We start from the raw sequence: 24101 nt of genomic DNA on the forward strand, positions 1-24101 counted from the left end.
GGAGCAGGGAGTGGTCAGACTGAGGGAGTAGGGAGATGGTGGACTGGGTTTGGGACAGTTGGCATGTGACAGAGTCTGAAAGTGACCGGCGTCTGTCGAGGTGGCTGGGAGAATGTCTTCTGATTTCACAGAATGGCGGATCGCACGGTCGCATTGGCCTCTCCGGCTTCAATCAGTGCGGCCATTTCTCGTTCTGCTCGTCGTTTCTGTGACCGGAAAACACAGAGCATGACAATTTACCTGGGCGGCGCACTACATGCATTTTGTGTGCTAGTTAATCTACCTATATATGGCAGTCTTTTTATGTGCTGTGTGTGTGATGTACGTTTTGTGGGCGCACCGTGGTCTGAAGGACCATTTGTTTGTAAACATGTACAGACAGATGACCATAAACTTGAACCTCTGGTTGAAGGGGTCGTCCAGAGTTTGGGGCAGAACAGTGATGTACACTGTGTGGTCAGAGCTGGTGTCCACCTTTCCACTCGTGACAAGCCCCCTTCCTCTGTCCCCGAACCCTAACCGCGCTCTCTGTCCCCATCCCTACGAACCTCGGCCACGATCCCGATGTGTCTGACATCTCTGCGTGAGTGTATGAGCGTGTCTGCTTGTGAGTGTGAATAATCATACTTCAGTGTGTATGTAGTAGAACGTGGGAGTGTTGCTGTGTGTTTGTAGGTGAAAGTCCTCGGTGTGTGTGTGTGTGAGTTCCCATTGTCAATATGAGTCGTGCAGATGTGTGTTTGTCAATGAGTGTGGTTAGGTGAGCCCCGTGTGTGTGTGCTCTGTGCGTGAGAGCCCCGGTGGGTAAGTGTGCGTGTGTGTGTGTTTGTCATTGTGAGTTTTCAAAGTGAGAATGCATGTCACGTGTGTCAAAGTTCAGAGTGAGTGTTTCAGAGTAAGTGCACTGCCAAGTGTGTGTGTGTGTGTGTGTGTGTGGGTGAGTTTGTCAGTGAGAAGCCGGTGAAGGGTTAATCCCGGGGCGGGACCATCCCGCTCCGAGCCACCGCGCCTGACACAGTGTGAGTGGAGCGGGCGAAGGGACTCTCCGCAAATCGGCACCGGGTTACGGAGCGGGCCGACATCGCGCATTCTGCGCCCACCCCCGCAAGCGATGAGCACCGGGGGAACAGCGTTGGAGGGGGCGATCGCTGGGTGAGTCCGTCCGAACACCCTCACCCCCCGCGGCAGCATCTCCACCGACCCCCGACACCCGGAATACGGCTGCCTGTGAGATCTTACCGTGTCCGGGGAATGCGCTCTGAGGGGCATCCCCTCCTTCTGCGAGGGATCCACTGCCCACCTACCCCCTGTTCTCACCGACCATATACACCCCACACCTCCCCTTCCCTCCCTCCCCATTCACCTCCAGCCTTGCGACATGCCTCTCCCTACCCGTTCCCCTTCCTTTCTCACTCCTGCCTCTCCTCCCTACACCCTACACCCCCTTCTGTTCCCCCCTTTTCCCTGTAACCCGTGTTCTCCCCCTCTAGACTACATCCTGACAGCATAGCGCTGCTACAGCCCCAGATCCCTACCTTCGGTATCTTTCCGTCCCTGTACCCCGTCCACAACCCCCAAATGAGTGCCAGAATCCTGAGCCACTCCGACGGCCCTCTGACTCGTGATTGCCTCCCTCTGCCCGAAACGGACATCTGGCCTCAGGACTAAGCTCTGGTACTCCATCCTTCTCCATCTCTCCCCCCTCCCACCCGCCATCATTTCTAGGTGTTCTGTGTTCGGAGGTTGACAGGTCTTGATTAATAAGTGCGTCAAATGTTACGGAGAGATGTCAGAAGAATCGGGTTTAGAGGGGCAATCAATCAGCATGATGGAATGGCAGAGCAGATTCGAAGGGCCGAAGGGCCCAATTCTGCTCCTAGGTCATATGGTCGTTGAGAATCCGGATGCTGTAATCCCCGCACGGTTCTTCCATTGGGTTGGGCGTTGCATGAGATGTGGGTCGCAGGGAGGGTGAGGGTGACATTTCCGGGACAGAGCGGAGGCTACAGGGTTCGCCCACTCGCCAGGGCTGTGTTCCCTGGGGTTTAGAGGCTGTGAGTTGGGTCGGAGGGGAGAGACCTCCACACCCGGTTGAGACTCCGACTTGTCTTAGATTTAATTTCAGTGAGTCGATGCTGATCACTCAGTCTGTGCATCTCATCATCTTGTACACCTCAACCAAGACCTTGTACATCTTCTAGTTTGTCATAAAGTTGAGGAAGTCTGCGGACCCTGGAAATCCAGAGTAGGGCACGGAACATGCCGGCGGAACTCAGCAGGTCCAGCGGCATCCAACGGAAGTGAATCACGTCTCGGCCCGAAACTTCCACAGAGACTGCCTGACTGGCTGAGTTCCTCCAGCATGTTGTAGCAACGATCCCCGCCGCAAAGTTTGTGCACGGATCTCCCAACCACTTGTTCCTTCTGCGGCCTGGACGGGACCGTGCGCCACATGGAGTGAGCGAGGTCGCAGTCTGCGGGGCCGCTCCTCGCCTTCTGGTTGCATCTTAGTCCCAACCTCTTTCTATGTGGTCTTCCAGTAAGGGGAGGGGACAAGGAGGGAGGAGGATGTCCCTGGAGGTGGGCAGCCCGATGATCCAGGGGTGTTCCAGGACTGTTGGGTGCCACAGGGGAAAAAAGAGATGGGAATGGTTTAATTTAGACTGTGTTCGTCACTGTGATTGTTTCTGTGTTTGGCATAGTATTGTGGAATTGTAATTTGCGATCAATGTGTTTTTGTAAAGCAAAGGGAAATTGTTGGGACTCGCCTCCACACTGAGGGAGATGAGGAGATCCTCCCTCACATTCTGAAGACAGGGGGTGGTGGTCAATGGTTCCTAATCTGTCTGGAATCTGTGACTAGTGGAGTTCCACTGCGTCTGCTGTTTCTGATGGGAGGTGGAGACAAGGCGGATGATCACAGGCTTTTCCCCAGGGTAGGGGAGTCAACAGTTTAAAGGGAGGGAGGGGGACCTTGGGGCAGGTTTTTCACATTGAGGGTGGCGAGTGTACGGAACGAGCTGCCGGGGCAAGTGGTAGAGGTGGGCAAGTGAAGTGGTAGGAATTGGGGTGTGCGGAGCTGAAGTGCATTGGGCGAGAGAAACCTGTAGGGAGGCAGGGTGAGTACAGGGGGCGACCCAGCTCGAGCAGGCAGCAACCACGGTAGTATGACGGTCTGGTTAACACCGTTACAGCGGCTGTGACCCGGGTTCAATTCCCGCCCCTCTGTGAACACGCGGGTTTCCTCCCACATACGGGTTAGGACTTCTAAGGTGTGGGCACGCTGTGTTGACGCAGGGACCGTGGAAGCACCTGTGTACAGCCCCCCAGAACACCCTCGGGCTCTGTTTGTTTATCGGGATGGTGATGCTGCCTTTAGCTCAGGGCAGCAAGAACTGTGCTTTCGGAAAGGCGAAACAGGAGCATTCTCGGAGAATATACAACCACTTCTGCGATACCAGAGACACGAGGTGCGTGTGGCGGGGAATTCAGAGGATTACCGACCAGAGTCTGCCCTGTGCGTCAGTGACCAGGATACCTCACTCCCCGGCAGGCTGGATGTCTTTTACGCCCGGTCGGATGCTCGGAACAAAGTACCGACAGGGAGGGCACCCCTCCCCGCCGGAGAGCAGACACTCTGTCTGGCTGAAGCTGACGTGACGAAGACCCTGGTCAGAGTCAACCCTCGCAAAGCTGCGGGGCCGATAATATACCAGCTCGGGGCCTGAAAGACTGCGGGGCCCAGACTCTGGAACTATCCATTGTCCCCTCGGTTTTCAAACCCCTCGGATGCAACAGAATCCTGCCTAAATGGCGATCGACCTGTGCCAATATCAACCATTTTGAAATACGTTGAACGGCTGGTCATGAAGCAATTTAAAGCCTTCCTCCCGGATACACTGGACCCTTTCCAGTTCGCTTATCGCTCAAATCGATCCACTGATGATGCAATAGCCTCTGCCCTCCACTCCGTCCTGTCCCACCTGGAAAATGGGTTTCATATGGCAGGTTGCCGGTTATAGACTTCAGTCAACTTTCAACGCTTATCCCAGAGAGCGGAGAATCTGCGGAATCCTCTGCCCAACGAAGCAGTGGAGGCTTGCTCAGTAAATATATTTAAAACAAAGTTGGATAGATTTTTGCATGGTAGGGGAATTAAGGGTTTTGGGGAAAAGGCAGGTCGGTGGAGATGAGTCCATGGCCAGATCAGCCATGATCTTATTGAATGGCGGAGCAGGCTCGACGGGCCGAATGGTCTACTCCTGCTCCTGTTTCTTATATTCCTAAACCAAGCTAATATTTCATCTTTATCCGTGTGTGAGACTATGTGAGACAACGTACGCGCGCGCGTGTGTGTGTGTGAGAGAGAGAGAGAACCTGTGTGTGTGTGTGTGTGTGTGTGTGTGTGTGAGAGAGAGAGAGAACCTGTGTGTGTGTGTGTGTGTGAGAGAGAGAGAGAGAGAGAACCTGTGTGTGTGTGTGAGAGAGAGAGAACCTGTGTGTGTGTGTGTGTGTGAGAGAGAGAGAGAGAGAGAACCTGTGTGTGTGTGTGAGAGAGAGAGAGAGAGAACCTGTGTGTGTGTGTGTGTGTGTGAGAGAGAGAGAGAGAGAACCTGTGTGTGTGTGTGTGTGAGAGAGAGAGAGAGAGAGAGAACCTGTGTGTGTGTGTGTGAGAGAGAGAGAGAGAACATGTCTGTGTATGTGTGAGAGAGAGAGAGAGAACCTGTGTGTGTGTGTGTGTGTGTGAGAGAGAGAGAGAGAGAACCTGTGTGTGTGTGTGTGTGTGAGAGAGAGAGAGAGAGAGAACCTGTGTGTGTGTGTGTGTGTGTGAGAGAGAGAGAGAACCTGTGTGTGTGTGTGTGAGAGAGAGAGAGAGAGAGAACCTGTGTGTGTGTGTGTGTGTGTGAGAGAGAGAGAGAGAGAACCTGTGTGTGTGTGTGTGTGTGTGAGAGAGAGAGAGAGAGAGAACCTGTGTGTGTGTGTGTGTGTGTGAGAGAGAGAGAGAGAACCTGTGTGTGTGTGTGAGAGAGAGAGAGAGAACCTGTGTGTGTGTGTGTGTGTGTGTGTGAGAGAGAGAGAGAGAGAGAGAGAGAACCTGTGTGTGTGTGTGTGAGAGAGAGAGAGAGAGAGAGAACCTGTGTGTGTGTGTGTGTGAGAGAGAGAGAGAACATGTCTGTGTGTGTGTGAGAGAGAGAGAGAGAACCTGTGTGTGTGTGTGTGTGTGTGTGTGTGTGTGAGAGAGAGAGAGAGAGAACCTGTGTGTGTGTGTGTGAGAGAGAGAGAGAGAGAACCTGTGTGTGTGTGTGAGAGAGAGAGAGAGAGAACCTGTGTGTGTGTGTGTGTGTGTGTGTGTGAGAGAGAGAGAGAGAGAACCTGTGTGTGTGTGTGTGAGAGAGAGAGAACCTGTGTGTGTGAGAGAGAGAGAGAGAGAACCTGTGTGTGTGTGTGTGTGTGTGTGAGAGAGAGAGAGAGAGAGAGAACCTGTGTGTGTGTGTGTGTGAGAGAGAGAGAGAGAACCTGTGTGTGTGTGTGTGAGAGAGAGAGAGAGAGAGAGAACCTGTGTGTGTGTGTGTGTGTGTGTGTGTGTGTGAGAGAGAGAGAGAGAGAACATGTCTGTGTGTGTGTGAGAGAGAGAGAGAGAGAACCTGTGTGTGTGTGTGTGTGAGAGAGAGAGAGAACCTGTGTGTGTGTGTGTGTGTGTGAGAGAGAGAGAGAGAACCTGTGTGTGTGTGTGTGTGTGTGTGTGTGTGAGAGAGAGAGAGAACATGTCTGTGTGTGTGTGAGAGAGAGAGAGAGAGAGAGAGAGAGAACCTGTGTGTGTGTGTGTGTGTGAGAGAGAGAGAGAGAGAGAGAACCTGTGTGTGTGTGTGTGTGTGTGTGTGTGAGAGAGAGAGAGAGAGAGAGAGAGAGAGAGAACCTGTGTGTGTGTGTGAGAGAGAGAGAGAGAGAGAACCTGTCTGTGTGAGAGAGAGAGATTGTGATTGACTCTCTCTCTCTCTCTCCCCACCCCTACCACTTCCCCTACAAGTACCAGTGCCCGTGTGATATAAACTCAGTGGCCACTTTATTAGGTACACCTGCACATTTAATCAGCCAATCAGGTGGCAATATAGAAGCATGCAGACATGGTCAAGAGGTTCAGTTCTTTGGACCAAATGTCAGAATGAAGGAAAATGTAATCTAAGTGACTGGCCGTCAAATGTTTGTTGGTACTAGACGGGGTTGGTTGAGGATGTCAGATACTGCTGATCTGTGATTTTCACACGCAGTAGTTGAGAGTTTACAGAGAATGGAGCCAGGAACAAAAACAATCCAGTGAGTGTGGGAGAAAATGCCTTGTTAATGAGAGAGGTCAGAGGAGAATGGAGAGACGTGTTCAAGCTGACAAGAAGGCAACAGCAACTCAATTAACCACACATTACAAAAGCAGTGTGCAGAAGAGAACTTCTGAATGCGCTGCACGTCGAACTTTGAAATGGACGGGCGACTGCAGCAGGAAACTGCACCAGATTCTGATCCTGTACCTAATAAAGTGGCCACTGAGTATATTTCCTCAGCAATAGTGCGGCCCACCGTCTCGGCTGGCCTTACCCATGCAGAACCCAGGGTGTGCCCACCCAGGACATGGGGCTGGGGGAGGGCAGTGTGGTGGAGGCTCCTGGCCAGCTCCCAGAATGACCAGTCCTCTGCTGTTTTCCAGGGATTGCCCAGGAGGAGTGCCGGAAGCCTATAACATGAACTCAACCATCAACACCCCCATTGTGAAGCGGGCTACAGGTAGGACTGTCCCCTCCCACCCCAGCCCTACCTCCAGCAGACTCTACCCCCTACCCCACCCCCAGTGGACTCTCCCACCCCTTTTCCCTCATCTCCAGACAGGTGACCTAGCCTTGAGGGAGAACATTGAATGCTAATCTACGGAGAGTAGTTGATGTAGTATACCAGGGGTTTGGACTACTCATTAGGCATTACAGCAGAGATAGAGACCCTTCAACCCATCCAGTCCATGCCAGCCAGCTAGCCCCACTTTCCTGGTCAACCCATGTCCTTCAAAGCCTCACCTCTTCATGGACCTGTTCAACTGCTTCTTCAATGATTCTATTGTTCTGGCCTCAACAATTTCCTCTGGCAGCTCATTCATCTACCCACCACTCTGTCTCTGTGAAAATGTTGTCCCTCAGGTCCCCTTTAAATCTTCCCCCTCTCATTTTAAACGTACTCTCTAGATTTGTGTTCTCTAGTTTTTCCCCCTACTTTTGGGAAAAGACTATGACCATCCCCTTATTCTCTGCCCCTCATGATTTTATAAACCTCTATCAGATCACCCCTCAGCCTCCTTCACTCCAGGGAAAACAGTCCCAGCCTGCCAGCCTCTCCTCAAGCCCTCTGGTCTCAGTAAAATCCTGGCGAATCTTTTCTGCCCCTTCTCCAGTTTAATGACAGCCTTCCCATAGCCGGTGATCAGAGTACACCAGGGACTCAGCAACGTCTTTTACTGCGTAACATGACTTCCCAGCTTCTGTAGTCAGTGCCCTGACTGATAAAGACCAGCATGCAGCATAAGATCAGTCACCACTTGGCCCTGACACACCTACGTCAGGATGCTGATTCTGGATATCAGTTCAGCATTCAACACTATTGTCCCACGGACCTTGATGAACAAACTCCTACTCCCCGGTCTAAGTACGCCCCTGAGCAACAGGGTGTTGCACTTCCTAACCAACAGACCTCAGATAGTCAGGGTGCACAACTGCCCCTCCCAACACGAGTGACTGCAGGACTGTGTGCTGAGCCCATAGCTGGATACTCTGCTCACACATGTCTGCCCAGCCAAAGCACATCGTCAAGTTCGCCGATGACAGAATAGCGATGAGACAGACTACAGAGAGGAATTGGAAGAGTTCGTCCTGATGCCAGGCAAATAACCTCTTACTCATTATCAACAAAACAAAGGAGATGGTTATTGACCTCAGGAGGACTCACAGCATCAGCCACACAGCAGTGGAATCTTCCAGCAGTTTCGAACTCCCGGGAGTGTGCATCTTGCACAACCTCTCACAGTCCCAGAACATAATGACATACAGGTGGGGAAGACAGCAGAGCAGAGGTGGCTGAAGTTCCTGGGAGTAATTCACAAGGTGCAGGATAGACATGTCCCACAGAGGAAGAAGTTCTCAAATGCAGGGGTCGGCAACCGTGGCTGACAAAGGAAGCTAAGGACTGCATAAAAGCCAAGGAAAAGGTAAATAAGGTAACAAAGTGAGTGGGATGTTGGATAATTGAGAAGCTTTTAAAATATAACAAAAAGCAACTTAGAAAGTGATAAGAAGGGAAAAGATGAAATATGAGGGCAATCCAGCCAATAATATAAAGCAAGATACCAAAAGTGTTTTTTTTTTCCCAGTTATATAAAGAATAAAAGGGAGGTGAGAGTTGATATTGAACCACTGGAAAATGATTCTGGTGAGGTAGTAATGGGGGACAAAGAAATGGCAGATGAACCTAATGGGTACTTGGCATCTGTCTTCACTGTGGAAGACACTAACAGTGTGCCAGAGGTCCGTGAGTGTCAGGGAGCAGGAGTGAGTGACATTGCTATTACAAAGGAAAAAGTGTTAGGCAAACTCAAAGGTCTTAAGTTTTATAATTCACCTAGACCAGACAGACTGCATCCCAGAGTCCCGAGAGAGGTTGCTGAAGCACTAAAAAAATGCATTAGTCATGAGCTTTCAAGAATCACTTGATTCTGGCATGGTTCCGGAGGACTAGAATATTACAAATGTTTAAAGAGGAAGGCAAAGAAAGAAAATTATAGGCCAGTAAGCCTAACCTCATAGTTGGGAGGGTGGTTGGAGTCTATTATTAAGGATGAGATTTCGGGGTACTTGAAGGCTAATGATAAAATAAGTCAAAGTCAGCATAGTTTCTGTAAAGGGAGATCTTGCCTGGCAAATCTGTTAGAGCCCTTCGAGGAAGTTAATACATCGGGCGTACAAAGGAGAGGCAGTGGATGTCATTTACTTGGATTTTCAGGAGGCTTTTGATAAGGTGCCACACATGAGACTGCTTAACAAGATGAAATCCTATGGTGTTACAGGAAAGATACTAGCATGGACAGAGGAATGGCTGACAGGCAGGAGACAGCGAGTGGGAATAAAGGGGGCCATTTCTGGTTGGCTGATAGTGACCGGTGGTGTTCCTCAGGGGTCAGTATTTTCACATTATTTGTCAATGATTTGGATAATGGAATCAATGGCTTTGTGGCGAAGATTGCGGATGTTACAAAGGTAGGTGGAGAGGTAGGGAGTGCTGAGGAAGCAATGTGATTGCAGCAGGACTAGGGCAAAATGGAAGAATGGGCAAAAAAGTGGCAGATGGAATAGTGTTGGGAAATGTATGATAATGCATTTTGGTAAAAGGAACAATAGTGCAGACTATTATCTAAATGGGGAGAAGGTTCAAACATCAGAGGTGCAGAGGGACTTAGGAGTCCTCGTGCAAGACCCCCAGAAGGTTAATTTACAGGTTCAGTCTGTGGTAAAGAAGACAAATGCAATGCTGGCAGTTATTTCAAAGTGGAATAAAATATAAAAGCAAGGAGATTATGCTGAGCCTTTATAAGACACTAGTCAGGCTGCACTTGGAGTATTGCCAACAGTTTAAGGCCCCGTATCTCAGAAAGGATGCATTGTTATTGGATAGAGTCCAGAGAGATTGCAGGAATGAAGGAGTTAACATATGAGGAATATTTGGCAGCTTTGAGCCTGTACTCACTGGAATTTAGAAGAATGCGGGGGACCTCATTGAAACTTATTGAATGTTGAAAGGACTCAATAGTGTGGGCGTGGAGAGGATGTTTCTTGTGATGGGAGTATCCAAAACTAGAGGCACAGCCTCAAAATTGAGGGGCAACTTGTTAGAACAGAAGGAAGGAGGAATTTTTTGGCCAGAGAACAGCAAATCTAAGGAATGCTCTGCCACAGACTGCAGTGGAGGCCAAGCCCATGGGTATATTTAAGGCGGAAGTTGATCATTTCCTGATCAGTAACAGCATCAAAAGGTATGGCGGGAAGGCAGGTGTATGGGGTCAATTGGGATCCAGGATCAGTCATGATGGAATGCTGGAGCAGACTCGATGGGCTGAATGACCTAATTCTGCTCCTATGTCTTATGGTCTAATAGACATTAAACGCTTCTGTAAGACTGTCAGGGTTGTCTATTGTATCCAGTGTCCCCAGTGCAGCATCTATATCAGTAAGACTTGACACTAAGTTGTAGGCCCCTTCATTGAACACCTCCGCTCCATCCACCAAAAGCGGAAATTCCCAGCGGCCAAACATATTCATTCCTACGCCCGTTTGCATTCCAACAATTTCATGACCTCCTCTTTTGCCACGATGAGGCCACTCTCAGGGTGGAGGAGCGACACGTCACATTCCTTCTGGGTGATCTCCAACCGGATGACATGAACATCAATTTCTCCTTCTGGTAATTTTTCCCCTCTTCTTCTATTCCTCACTCTTGTCTCTTACCTCTTCTCCTCACCCGCCAATCACATCCCATTGTGAACCCACCTCCTTCCCTTTGTCCCATGGTCCACTCTCCTCTCCTAACAGATTCCTTCTTCTCCAACCTACCCACCTGGCTCCACTTCTCCTCACCTCTCTTCACCTTCTCTCTATCTTCCTTCCTCTCCCCTACCCCACCTTTATATTCTGGCATCTTCCCCCTTCATTTCCAGTCCTGATGAAAGGTCTCGGCCCAAAATGTCAACTGCTTATTAATTTCCAGTGTTTTGTGTGTGTGTGTTACATTAAACAATCTTGAATCTTAAAAAGCCTTTTTCACTGCCCTGTCTAGTTGTGTCGCCATTTTCAGGGAACCATATATCTGTGCATCTAGGTCTCTCTGATCTGCAACAATCCCCAGGGTCCTCTCATTTACTGTGTAACTTCTGCACAACTCAATACTGAATGGGTCGGCACAGTAGTGTAGTGGTTAGCACAAGGATTTACAGTACCAGTGATCCAGGTTCGCTGACTGTAAGGAGTTTGCATGTTCTCCCTGTGATCATGTGGGTTTCCTCCAGGTGCTCCAGTTTCCTCCCACAGTCCAAAGACGCAGTTGTTGATCATTGTAAATTGTCCTGTGGTTAGGCTAGGGGGATTGCTGGGGGCTGCAGTTTGAAGGGCTGATTCCATGCTGTATCACGATAAATAATAATAATACTATCACAGACTCAGCATTTCAGGAACAGCTTCTTCCGCTTGGCCATCAGATTTATAAACAGTCCATGAGCTCATGACCACTTCCTCACAGTTCCCCTTTTGCACTTTTTTTTAAACTGTAATTTATATTCATTTTTTATGTATTACACTGTACAGTCCCTACAAAGAAAAACGAATCGGACAACATTTGTCAGTGATAATAAACCTGATTCTGATTCTGAACTGCACAGACAGCATCCAACTTTGGGGCTGAACCCTGTTGAAGGCTTCATCCAGTTCCACGTTGTGGTTTGCTGTTTTGCTGTCTTTTGCCTAATAATGTTTTTTTTTAATATACCTTATTGTACTTGTATACTTTTTTAAAATGTATTCATTGTACTGCTGCAAAACAACAAATTCACATTGCATGTCAGTGATATTAAACCGATCCACCGAGCTTACAGAGATGCCCACCCACCCCTGCGGTACACACCATGGGTCCCGTGGGACAGAGCAAAGGGGCTGAGCAGCTCCTGGTAGGGTGCGGAGACGCGGATCCTAGATTCCCGCGTATCCCAAGTGTGAGCCTGACGTCTCTTCCTGCTCCACAGAACCGAGAGAGGAGAATCCAGCAGACAGGACCCCGGGGAATGGATCTGCTCTGCAGCCGGAGACCTGTGCGATTGCCCCCCTCACACCCAGACTCTCACCGGTAGGTGGATCGCACCCTCACACAGACCACAACCCCCTCACACTCCTCACACTCGTCAACTTAGCCACCCCCTCCTGCCCAACACACACCCAGCGTCTCTCTCCACTCCCCAATGAATTCCACAGATTCACACCTCTCCCATCCCTCTCCACACTCTGGCGAGTGATTCACACTCCCCACTGCAGTGCTGACCCAGTTTTGGTTGTCCCTCGTATCCAACAAGAACAGGAAACCTCTGTGGGAGAGTTTGTAAAGTGGGGCTATTCCACTCTCTCAACCTCAGAAATCTGGGCCGAGTGGTCACAAACTGGGGTCCTTCTTGGCTGTCGTGGATGGCCATGGTGTCTTTTGTGCCTTGTCAAGCCCTTCGCTCTCCACGGAGCGTTACAGTCCACGGATCTCACTGTTGATCTCGTCGGCCCAATCCACCAATGCTGGGATAGGCTTGCCCCAGTCTCACTGGGTACGAGGTCGCCGGCTGCTATCACCTGCTTTATCCCCCCCAGTGGCAGTGGTGGAATGGGGTGCGGCCGTGGTCACATGCAAACAGCAACTCGGTGAGAGCTGAGTATCCAGTGGGGACCAAAGCTGAGTGATCCGCCCTGGAATGGACACAACAAGGCCCTTCACCCAGAGGTGCTACTCCTCATCGGACACCCCAAACATCCCAGCAAACCCCCCACATACACAATTCCTGATCTTCATGCACTCTCCCCCCGCCCCCCCCCCCCCCACTCTCAGGTCTGAGTCTGTTACCTGACCATGTCTCCATTTCCTTCTCAGTGCTCCCCCCGTCGGGACGCCCCGCCCTCCCAGTCTTTCCTTGCGGTGGTAGCGATTGATTTTGGGACCACCGCCAGCGGGTACGCGTACTGCCTGGTCCGGGAGCCAGGAGCCATTCACATGATGAGGTATGTGGGCGAGAGGGGAGAATGGTGACAGGGAGGGGGCTCGGGAGGCACGTTCTGGGTGCAGGGCATTGGGGAGGGGTGCTCCAGCGAGGGAAGTGAAGCACGGAGACCTCACTCAGCCCTCGGTGAGGGGTCCGATCTTTGACTAGTCCACTCTGCCGTGATCCCCATCGCTGGCATCCAGCCACTGTAGTTCCCATCCCCCATTCCCACACTGACCCGACTCTCCTCACCTTCCTCCGCTGACAGGGGGAGGCTTGCTGTGACTGGCAAAGTCACAAGGAGCAACGCGGGCAGCAGAACACTATTACTGCGCCCGCGCCCCAGGTTCAATTCCACCGCTGTCGGTATGGGCTTTGTACATTCTTCCCACGTCCAAATGGGTTTCCTCTGGGTGCTCTGTGGGATGTGGGTACCGTACAGTAAGCGTTAGTAAGCCGTGGGCCTGCTGTGTTGATGCCTGAACCATGGTTACACCTGAGAGCTGCCCCCAGCACATCCTCACATTCTTCAACATTTAGAATATAGTCAGGTAAATGTACTGAACTGCATGACTGCACATCTCAATGAGCAGAACCCTTTCAGTCTTTAATACTGGTGTCTGTACAAACTCCAGTCACCCCCTTTTATATCAGTGTTAAAGAAATGCACAACTAATCATAGAAAGACATAGAACATGGAAAACCTACAGCACAATACAGGCCCTTCGGCCCACAAAGCTGTGCCGAACATTTCCCTACCTCAGAAATTACTAGGCTCACCAAAGGCCCCCTATTTTACTAAGCTCCATGTACCTATCCAGAAGTCTCTTTAAAGACCCTATCGTATCCGCCTCCACCACCGTTGCCAGCAGTCCATTCCACACACTCACCACTCTCTGTGTAAATAATTTACCCCTGACATCTCCTCTGTACCTACTTCCAACCACCTTAAAACTGTGCCCTCTCATGTTAGCCATTTCAGCCCTGGGAAAAAGCCTCTGACTATCCACATGATCAATGCCTCTCATCATCTTATACACCTCTATCAGGTCACCTCTCATCCTCTGTTGCTCCAAGGAGAAAAGGCCGAGTTCACTCAACCTACTCTCATAAGGCATGCTCCCCAATCCAGGCAACATCCTCATAAATCTCCTCTGCACCCCTTCTATGGTTTCTATCCTTCTATCCTTCCTGTAGTGAGGCGACCAGAACTGAGCACAGTACTCCAGTGGGGTCTGACCAGGGTCCTATATAGCTGCAACATTACCTCTCGGCTCCCAAACTCAATCCCACCGTTGTTGAAGGCCAATGCACTGTATGCCTTCTTAACCTGAGCAGCAGCTTTGAGCATCCTGTGGACTCGGACCCCAAGATCCCTTTGACCCTCCACATTGCCAAGAGTCTTACCATTAATACTATATTCTGTCATCATATTTGACCTACCAAAATGAACCACTTCACACTTATGTGGGTTGAACTCCATCTGCCACTTCTCAGCCCAGTTGTGCATCCTGTCGATGTCCTGCTGTAACCTCTGACAGCCCTCCACACTATCCACAACACCTCCAACCTTTGTGTCATCAGCAAATTTACTAACTCATCCCTCCATTTCCTCATCCAGGCCATTTATATAAATCACGAAGAGTAAGGGTCCCAGAACAGATCTCTGAGGCACTCCACTGGTGACTGACCTCCATGCAGAATATGACCCGTCTACAACCACTCTTTGCTTTCTGTGGGCAAGCCAGTTCTGGATCCACAATGCAATGTCCCCTTGGATCCAATGCCCTCTTACTTTCTCAATAAGCCTTGCATGGGGTACCTTGTCAAATGCCTTGCTGAAATCCATATACTCTACATCTACTGCTCTTCCTTCATCAATGTGTTCAGTCACATCCTCAGAAAATTCAATCAGGCTCGTAAGGCACGACCTGCCCTTGACAAAGCCATGCTGACTATTCCTAATCATATTATACCTCTCCAAAGATTCATAAATCCTGCCTCTCAGGATCTTCTCCATCAACTTACCAACCACTGAAGTAAGACTCACTAGCCTCTACTTTCCTTGGCTATCTCTACTCCCTTTTTTCTTTTTCCAATATTTTTATTGAATTTCATATACACAAATACAGAGTTCATAAGGATACTTATTATAAATCAAAATAAGATAGCACAAAATGCACTATATATAAATCATAGTGATACAATCACAGTATCCCATGTTGATGATCTATCAAATAAAATAAATTAATTAGTATGATTGATTATATTGTTAAAAAAAAAATCGATGCTCCCTACCTAGACAAAGATGGTTGGAGAAAGGAAAACAAGAAAAAAAGAAAAGGGTACTTTATTACCATATAGTATTTTATAATAATAGCCCAGATCTATACTATAATAACAATTCAAAGACTTTTAAAATAGTTCAGAAAGGGTCCACATAACGTTTGAAAATCTTGGTTAGAATTGGAAATCAAACAACGAATATTCTCTAGATTTAAACATGACATAATATCACATAACCATTGAGCGTGTGTGGGGGGGGGGCAACTCCTTCCATTTAAGCAAGATCACCCTCCTAGCCATAAGAGAAATAAAAGCCAGTACCCGCAATTGAGAAGGCTCCAAAATTATAGTTCTTTCCTCAACAATACCAAATAAGACAGTTAAAGGATTGGGCTTAAAACTAACTTTTTTGAATAATGGAACAACATCCACAACCTTCCAATCCTCTGGAACTTCTCCCGACCCATTGATGATGCAAAGATCATTGCCAGAAGCTCAGCAATCTCCTTCCTCACCTCCCACAGTAGCCTGGGGTACATCTCGTTCACTCCCGGTGACTTATCCAACTTGATGCTTTCCAAAAGCTCCAGCACATCCTCTTCCTTAATATCTACATGCTCAAGCTTTTCTGTCCACTGTAAGTCATCCCTACAATCACCAAGATCCTTTTCTTACCTAATCAGTAAGTAAAGTTCAAAGTACACTTATTCTTATTAAAATACATATATGTCACCGTATGCAACCCTGAGATTCGTTTTCTTGCAGGCTTACACAATGATCAAGAAACACAATGGAATCAGTGAAAGACAATACCCAAAGGGGTGGACAAGTAACTAATGTGCAAAAGTCATCAAACTGCACAAGTATAAAAAAGGAAAAAAATAGTAAATAAGACAGAAATATCACGAACATGAGATAAAGAGTCCTTGAAAGAGAGTCCATAGATGTGAGAATAGTTCATTGATGGGGTGTGTGAAGTTATCCCTCTGGTTCGAGATCCTCATGGTTAAGGAGTAATAACTGTTCCTGAACCTGGTGCTGTAGGACCTAAGCCTCCTGTACCTTTCTTAGGATGATCCTCTCAGCTGTCCTCACAATCCTTGGTAGGGACTTGGGGTCAGATGGCTTGCAATTCCCATACCAGTGATGCAGCTGGCCAGGACACTATCAATGGTGCTCCTGTAAAAATTGGTTAGAATGGAAGTTGGGGGGGAGGAGGGGTCTCCTCAGGAAGTGGAGATGCTGCTGGGCTTTCTTGACCAAAGAAACCATCTCCAATAAATCATCACCTATTAATCCTACTTGGCCAGATAAAGACCATATCCCTCACTAGTTTTAATGTCAGTCTAAATGCTTTTAATCAGAGTAACTCTGTCTGATTCCACCTCCTCCTCTGGCCTTGCGTTCCAGATATCACCCTCAGGGAGAATGGAGTCGAGAGGTAAACTGCCTTCACCCTCTCCTCGCAGTTGAAAGCTCTATTCCTGAGGTGGCTCGGGGTCCATTGGGTCAGCAGGGAGAAAGGTGATGGGCAGAGTGGCAGGAACCCCAATCGCTGGGTTGCTGATTGATGTCTTGTTGCTAGGCGATGGGAGGGTGGCGACCCAGGGGTGGCCAACCAGAAGAGCCCGACTTGCCTGCTGCTGACCCCTGAGGGCAGTTTCCACAGCTTGGGTTACACCGCCCGGGATTTCTACCACAGTCTGAACCCGAGAGAGGCCTCTCACTGGCTTTACTTCGACAAGTTCAAGATGAAGATCCACACCTCATCGGTAAGTGGAAGGGAATATCTGTCGGTCACTAACCTCACACCAGACAGCACTGGTCAATGGAAGGGACGGGCAGTGTGCAGGGAGCTTCACTCTGTGTCTGACCCCGGGAGTGTGTGATGGGACGGTGTGGAGGGAGCTTCACTCTGTGTCTGACCCCGGGAGTGTGTGATGGGACAGTGTGGAGGGAGCTTCACTCTGTGTCTGACCCCGGGAGTGTGTGATGGGACGGTGTGGAGGGAGCTTCACTCTGTGTCTGACCCCGGGAGTGTGTGATGGGACGGTGTGGAGGGAGCTTCACTCTGTGTCTGACCCCGGGGGTGTGTGATGGGACAGTGTGGAGGGAGCTTCACTCTGTGTCTGACCCCGGGAGAGTGTGATGGGACAGTGTGGAGGGAGCTTCACTCTGTGTCTAACCCCGGGAGTGTGTGATGGGACAGTGTAGAGGGAGCTTCACTCTGTGTCTGACCCCGGAAGTGTGTGATGGGACAGTGTAGAGGGAGCTTCACTCTGTGTCTGACCCCGGGAGTGTGTGATGGGACAGTGTAGAGGGAGCTTCACTCTGTATCTGACCCCGGGAGTGAGTGATGGGACGGTGTGGAGGGAGCTTCACTTTGTGTCTGACCCTGGGAGTGTGTGATGGGACGGTGTGGAGGGAGCTTCACTCTGTGTCTGACCCCGGGAGTGTGTGATGGGACGGTGTGGAGGGAGCTTCACTCTGTGTCTGACCCCGGGAGTGTGTGATGGGACAGTGTGGAGGGAGCTTCACTCTGTGTCTGACCCCGGGAGTGTGTGATGGGACAGTGTGGAGGGAGCTTCACTCTGTGTCTGACCCCGGGAGTGTGTGATGGCACAGTGTGGAGGGAGATTCACTCTGTGATGATCCTGGGACTGTGTGATGGGATGGTGTGGAGAGAGTTTCACTCTGTGTCTGACTCCGGGAATGTGTGATGGGACGGTGTAGAGGGAGCTTCATGCTGTCTCTGACCCCGGGAGTGTGTGATGGGACAGTGTGGAGGGAGCTTCACTTTGAGTCTGACCCCGGGAGTATGTGATGGGACAGTGTAGAGGGAGCTTCAGTCTGTGTCTGACCCCGGAAGTGTGTGATGGGACGGTGTGGAGGGAGCTTCACTCTGTGTCTGACCCCGGGAGTGTGTGATGGGACGGTGTGGAGGGAGATTCAGTCTGTGTCTGACCCTGGGAGTGTGTGATGGGATAGTGTGGAGGGAGCTTCACTCTGTGTCTGACCCCAGGAGTGTGTGATGGGACAGTGTGGAGGGAGCCTCACCCTGTGTCTGATCCTGGGAGTGTGTGATGGGACAGTGTGGAGGGAGCTTCACTCTGTGTCTGACTCCGGGGGTGTGTTATGGGACGGTGTGGAGGGAGCTTCACTCAGTGTCTGATCCTGGGAGTGTGTGATGGGACAGTGTGGAGGGAGCTTCACTCTGTGTCTGACTCCGGGGGTGTGTGATGGGACGGTGTGGAGGGAGCTTCACTCTTTGTCTGACCCCGGGAGTGTGTGATGGGACGGTGTGGAGGGAGATTCACTCTGTGTCTGACCCCAGGAGAGTGTGATGGGACAGTGTGGAGGGAGCTTCACTCTGTGTCTGACCCCGGGAGAGTGTGATGGGACAGTGTAGAGGGAGCTTCACTCTGTGTCTGACCCTGGGAGTGTGTGATGGGGTGGTGTAGAGGGAGTTTCACTCTGTGTCTGATCCTGGGAGTGTGTGATGGGACAGGACTGGTAGGGTTTTCAGTAACCCATGGTGCTGATTGTGTTTTGTGTCTCAGGACCTTACCTTGGAGACAGAGCTGGAGGCTGTAAACGGCAAGACGATGAAAGCTCTACACGTGTTTGCTCACGCACTGAGATTTTTCCGGACTCGGGCCCTGAAGGTAAAGCAGCTTCCCACACAAAGCGCTGGAGGAACTCAGCAGGTCAGGAGGGAAATGAACAGTTGATGTATCGGGCCAAGATCAGGACTTGGTTATTCCCCTCCCTAGACCTGCTGAGCTCCCCCAGCATTCTGTGTGTGTTACTCGGGATCTATGAGTGTTCTGTACGGTTTTTGTAAAGTGTGGTTAAACTGGGCATGGAAAGGGGGTGATAAACATTCACCAGTAATGTTGCCAGGACCCGAGGAACCGAATTGCAGGGAGTGGTTGGGACTTTTTTCTTTGGAGCATAGAAGAGGGCAATCTTATCGGGGTATATGAAATGAGGAGGGGCATTGGTAGGGTAGGTGAGCACATTCTTTTCCCCAGGGTTGAGGCTGAAAAGAAAGAGAGCAGAAGCCAGAATGAAACGGTGAGGGGTATTACCCGAAGGGTGGGGGGGAATATCCCACCCTGGGGAGGGTCATCTCACTGCCCCTGCTGTGGGCTTCTGTGGTGGGGGTGGGGGGAGTAAATGTGGCGCGGGACATGGGACAGTGCTGGAGCAAGCAACCTGGATCTGCAAATTTGCAGATAACACCAAGATCGTGGCATAGTGGACAGCAAGGAAGGTTATCAAAGCTTGCAGTGAGATCTGGAGTAGATGGAGTTTAAGATCATAAGGCATGCTGTAGGAACAGAGCCTGACCATTCAGCCCATCGAGTCTGTTCCAACATTCCATCGTGGCTGATCATTATCCATCTCAACGCCATTCTCCTGCTTTCTCCCCATAACCTGTGAAGTCCTGACAAATCAGGAACCTATCAACCTCCACTTAAATATACCAAAAGACTTGGCCTCCACAGTCGTCTGTGGCCATGGATTCCACAGATTCACTATCCTCTGGTTAAATAAATTCCTCCTCAGAAACTTGATGCTGACAAGTGTGGGGGGGGGGGGGAACACTTGGGAGGACAAACCAGGGTGGGTCTTAATGAGCAACAGGACACTGGGGAGTGTGGTAGAACAGAGGGATCTGGGATTAGTGACCCATAATTCCTTGATAGATAGGGTCATTACGAAAGCTTTTGGTAGATTAAAGTTTTGATTTATGAAGACAGTTGGAATGTTATGTTAAAGTTGTTTAAAACTTTGGTGTGGCTGAATTTGGAGTACTGTGTGCATTTCTGGTCTCCTGTGTACGGGAGTGTCATCCATAAGGTTGAAAGAGTACAGAGAAAACTTACAAGGATGTTGCTGGGACTTGAGAACCTGAGTTATGAGAAAAGGTTTTTATTCCCTTGAATGTAGTCATTGAGAGGAAATTTGACAGAGATATGTAAAATTCCGAGGGGTATAGAGAGGGTAAATGCAAACAGGCTTTTACCCACTGAGGTTGTGGAGACTAAGCTCGAGATCATGGGTCAAGGGTGAAAGGTGAAATACTTAAGGGGAACGAGGAGAAATTTCTTCACTCAGAGGGTGGTAAGAGTGTGGAACGAGCTGCCAGTGGAAGTGGTTTAATGCAGGTTCAATTGCAACATTTACGAGGTTTGAATAAATACAAACTTACCCTAGAGGATGTGGTCCAGGGTAAGGGAGTGGGGGAGAGGGAAGTCTGATCCAGGGTGAGGGAGAGGGGAGACTGATTCAGGGTGAGGGAGAGGGGAGACGGTGAACCAGGGTGAGGGAGAGGGGTGTCTGTGGCCAGGTGTGGGAGAGGGGTGTCTGTGGCCAGGTGTGGGAGAGGGGTGTCTGTGGCCAGGTGTGGGAGGTTTTGGGGGTGGGACTGAGGGAGAGGGGTGGCTGTGGTCCAGGGTGAGGAAAAGGGGTGTCTGTGGCCGAGTGTGGGAGGTTTTGGGGGTGGGGGTGAGGGAGAGGGGCGTCTGTGGCCAGATGTGGGAGGTTTTGGGAGTGGGGGTGAGGGAGAGGGGCGTCTGTGGCCAGATGTGGGAGGTTTTGGGGGTGGGGGTGAGGGAGAGGGGTGTCTGTGGCCGGGTGTGGGAGGTTTTGGGGGTGGGGGTGAGTGAGAAGGGTGTCTGTGGCCGAGTGTGGGAGGTTTTGGGAGTGGGGGTGAGGGAGAGGGGCATCTGTGGCCAGGTGTAGGAGGTTTTGGGAGTGGGGGTGAGGGAGAGGGGTGGCTGTGGCCGGGTGTAGGAGGTTTTGGGGGTGGGGGTGAGGGAGAGGGGCGTCTGTGGCCAGGTGTGGGAGGTTTTGGGGGTGAGTGAGAGGGGTGTCTGTGGCCGAGTGTGGGAGGTTTTGGGAGTGGGGGTGAGGGAGAGGGGCGTCTGTGGCCGAGTGTGGGAGGTTTTGGGGGTGGGGGTGAGGGAGAGGGGCGTCTGTGGCCAGGTGTGGGAGGTTTTGGGGGTGGGGGTGAGGGAGAGGGGCGTCTGTGGCCAGGTGTGGGAGGTTTTGGGGGTGGGGGTGAGGGAGAGGGGTGTCTGTGGCCGAGTGTGGGAGGTTTTGGGGGTGGGGGTGAGGGAGAGGGGCGTCTGTGGCCAGGTGTGGGAGGTTTTGGGGGTGGGGGTGAGGGAGAGGGGCGTCTGTGGCCAGGTGTGGGAGGTTTTGGGGGTGGGGGTGAGGGAGAGGGGCGTCTGTGGCCAGGTGTGGGAGGTTTTGGGGGTGAGGGAGAGGGGTGTCTGTGGCCGAGTGTGGGAGGTTTTGGGGGTGGGGGTGAGGGAGAGGGGCGTCTGTGGCCAGGTGTGGGAGGTTTTGGGGGTGGGGGTGAGGGAGAGGGGCGTCTGTGGCCGGGTGTGGGAGGTTTTGGGGGTGGGGGTGAGGGAGAGGGGCATCTGTGGCTGGGTGTGGGAGGTTTTGGGGGTGGGGGTGAGGGAGAGGGGTGTCTGTGGCCGAGTGTGGGAGGTTTTGGGGGTGGGGGTGAGTGAGAGGGGTGGCTGTGGCCCAGGGGTTGAGTCTGAGGCTGCAGCCTGTGGCTCTGCTGATGTGCCCGGTGTCTGTCCGTCGCAGGAGCTGGCTGAGCAGTTCTGCCGGGAGTTGGAGGAAGGAGAAGTCCGCTGGGTGGTCACCGTACCAGCCATCTGGAAGCAGCCGGCCAGACAGTTCATGAGGGAAGCTGCCTACTTGGTGAGCAGCCCCATCGGTAACTCGGACCCTGCCTCACCCCGACACCGGCACGTGAGGCATCGGTAACTCGGACCCTGCCTCACCCCGACACCGGCACGTGAGGCATCGGTAACACGGACCCTGCCTCACCCCGACACCGGCACGTGAGGCATCGGTAACTCGGACCCTGCCTCACCCCGACACTGGCACGTGAGGCATCGGTAACTCGGACCCTGCCTCACCCCGACACCGGCACGTGAGGCGTCGGTAACTCGGACCCTGCCTCACCCAGACACCGGCACGTGAGGCATCGGTAACACGGACCCTGCCTCACCCCGACACCGGCACGTGAGGCATCGGTAACTCGGACCCTGCCTCACCCCGACACCGGCACGAGAGGCGTCGGTAACTCGGACCCTGCCTCACCCAGACACCGGCACGTGAGGCATCGGTAACTCGGACCCTGCCTCACCCCGACACCGGCACGTGAGGCATCGGTAACTCGGACCCTGCCTCACCCCGACACCGGCACGTGAGGCATCGGTAACTCGGACCCTGCCTCACCCCGACACCGGCACGTGAGGCATCGGTAACACGGACCCTGCCTCACCCCGACACCGGCACGTGAGGCGTCGGTAACACGGACCCTGCCTCACCCCGACACCGGCACGTGAGGCATCGGTAACTCGGACCCTGCCTCACCCCGACACCGGCACGTGAGGCGTCGGTAACTCGGACCCTGCCTCACCCCGACACTGGCACGTGAGGCGTCGGTAACTCGGACCCTGCCTCACCCCGACACTGGCACGTGAGGCGTCGGTAACACGGACCCTGCCTCACCCCGACACCGGCACGTGAGGCATCGGTAACTCGGACCCTGCCTCACCCCGACACCGGCACGAGAGGCGTCGGTAACTCGGACCCTGCCTCACCCCGACACCGGCACGTGAGGCGTCGGTAACTCGGACCCTGCCTCACCCCGACACCGGCACGAGAGCTAGCTTGAGGAGAGAGTACAGAACACAGCAGCAGGCTCTTCGGCCCACAACATTCTGCTGACCCTTTAATGTACTCCAAGATCAATCTAAAATATCCTCACACATTTCAAGAGTTTTTAAATATCCCTAAGGTATCTGCCTCTACCACCAGCCCCTCATTCCACACACCCTCTGTGTAAAGAACCTGCCTCTGAATCCCTCCTATACTTTCCTCCGAACACACCAGAATTATGGCCCCTCGTATTATCCACTTCTGCCCTGTGGAAATGACTCTGACTGTGCGCTTGATCTCTGCCTTTATCATCTTGTACACCTCTGTCAAGTCACCTCTTACCCTCCTTCCCTCCAGAGAGAAAAGTTCTACCTAGCCTCATAATACATGCTCTCTAACCCAGGCAACAGGCTGGTAAATCTCCTCCGCATCCCCTCCAAAGCTTCCACATCCTTTCTATAATGAGGGAACAAGAACTGAACACAATACTCCTAGGGTGGTCTAACCAGGGGTGTATAGAGCTACAACATTACTGCACCTCATAGCTCTTGAACTCAGTCCCTTGACTAATGAAGGCCAACACTCCAAAACGCCTTCTTAATCACCTATCAACTTGAGGGAGGGGCTGGGAGGGGAGGGAGAGCAGTCTCTGGATGGTTTCCTACAGCAGTGGAGGCTGAGGGGACACCCAATAGAAAGTTCAATGTAAAGTTATTATCAAGTACATATATGTTACCATGTACAGCCTTGACATTCACTTTTTGCAGGCATTTTCAGGACAAAAGCAATACAATAGAATTATATATAAAACTTTACATAAGTAGACAAAGATGGACAAACAACCGAAGTGCAAAAGCAAAGATTATGAGAGGCATAGATAGGGTAAACAGAAGTTTTTATTCCCGAGGTTGAAATGTATAATACCAGAGGGCATGAATTTAAGGTGAGAGGGGTAATTTCAAGGGAGATGCGAGGGGCAAGTTTTTTACACAGAGTGGTGGGAGCCTGGAATGGTGGTAGAGGCAGATAGAATGCCAATGTTTGAAAGGCTGTTGGACAGATGCAGGAGCCAGCAGGGAACTGAGGGATATTGAAAATGGGGAAGGTGCTGTTCCTCAGTCTGAAGTAGCATTGTGATCGGTGAGGGGCCTGTTCCTGTGCTTCTACATCCACAGAGATCCTCTGGTGCTCCCTGTGCGGAGTTTGCACGCTCACCCTGTGACTGCGGGTGCTTCTCGGAGTGGTCCGGGTTCCTCTCACGTTCCAGCCTGAGGGGATTAATTGGCCACTGTAAATGATCGCTAGT

The 24101-nt window shown here is 51.4% G+C and overlaps 1 protein-coding gene across 5 annotated transcripts in view; it reads left to right on the forward strand.

The window, feature by feature from the left end:
• Window positions 1–892: 892 nt before the first annotated feature.
• LOC132391992 (heat shock 70 kDa protein 12B-like) overlaps window positions 893–24101 on the forward strand; it is a 46084-nt gene continuing 22875 nt past the window's right edge. Inside the window, exons 1-7 of one of the 5 annotated variants that reach the window (XM_059965860.1) lie at window positions 893–1152; window positions 6701–6777; window positions 11819–11919; window positions 12703–12830; window positions 16683–16869; window positions 18658–18762; window positions 21710–21826. In XM_059965860.1, coding sequence (XP_059821843.1) covers window positions 1112–1152; window positions 6701–6777; window positions 11819–11919; window positions 12703–12830; window positions 16683–16869; window positions 18658–18762; window positions 21710–21826 — 756 coding nt within the window. In that variant the 5' untranslated portion in view covers window positions 893–1111. Of the gene's footprint in view, window positions 1153–2764; window positions 2937–3007; window positions 4107–6700; window positions 6778–11818; window positions 11920–12702; window positions 12831–16682; window positions 16870–18657; window positions 18763–21709; window positions 21827–24101 lie in introns of those variants that run through there. The other 4 variants (XM_059965861.1, XM_059965859.1, XM_059965862.1 and 1 more) reach the window with 4 other exon arrangements.

This window comes from Hypanus sabinus, chromosome 3 (genome assembly GCF_030144855.1).
Source record: "Hypanus sabinus isolate sHypSab1 chromosome 3, sHypSab1.hap1, whole genome shotgun sequence".
In the NCBI taxonomy this organism is placed as follows: domain Eukaryota; kingdom Metazoa; phylum Chordata; class Chondrichthyes; order Myliobatiformes; family Dasyatidae; genus Hypanus; species Hypanus sabinus.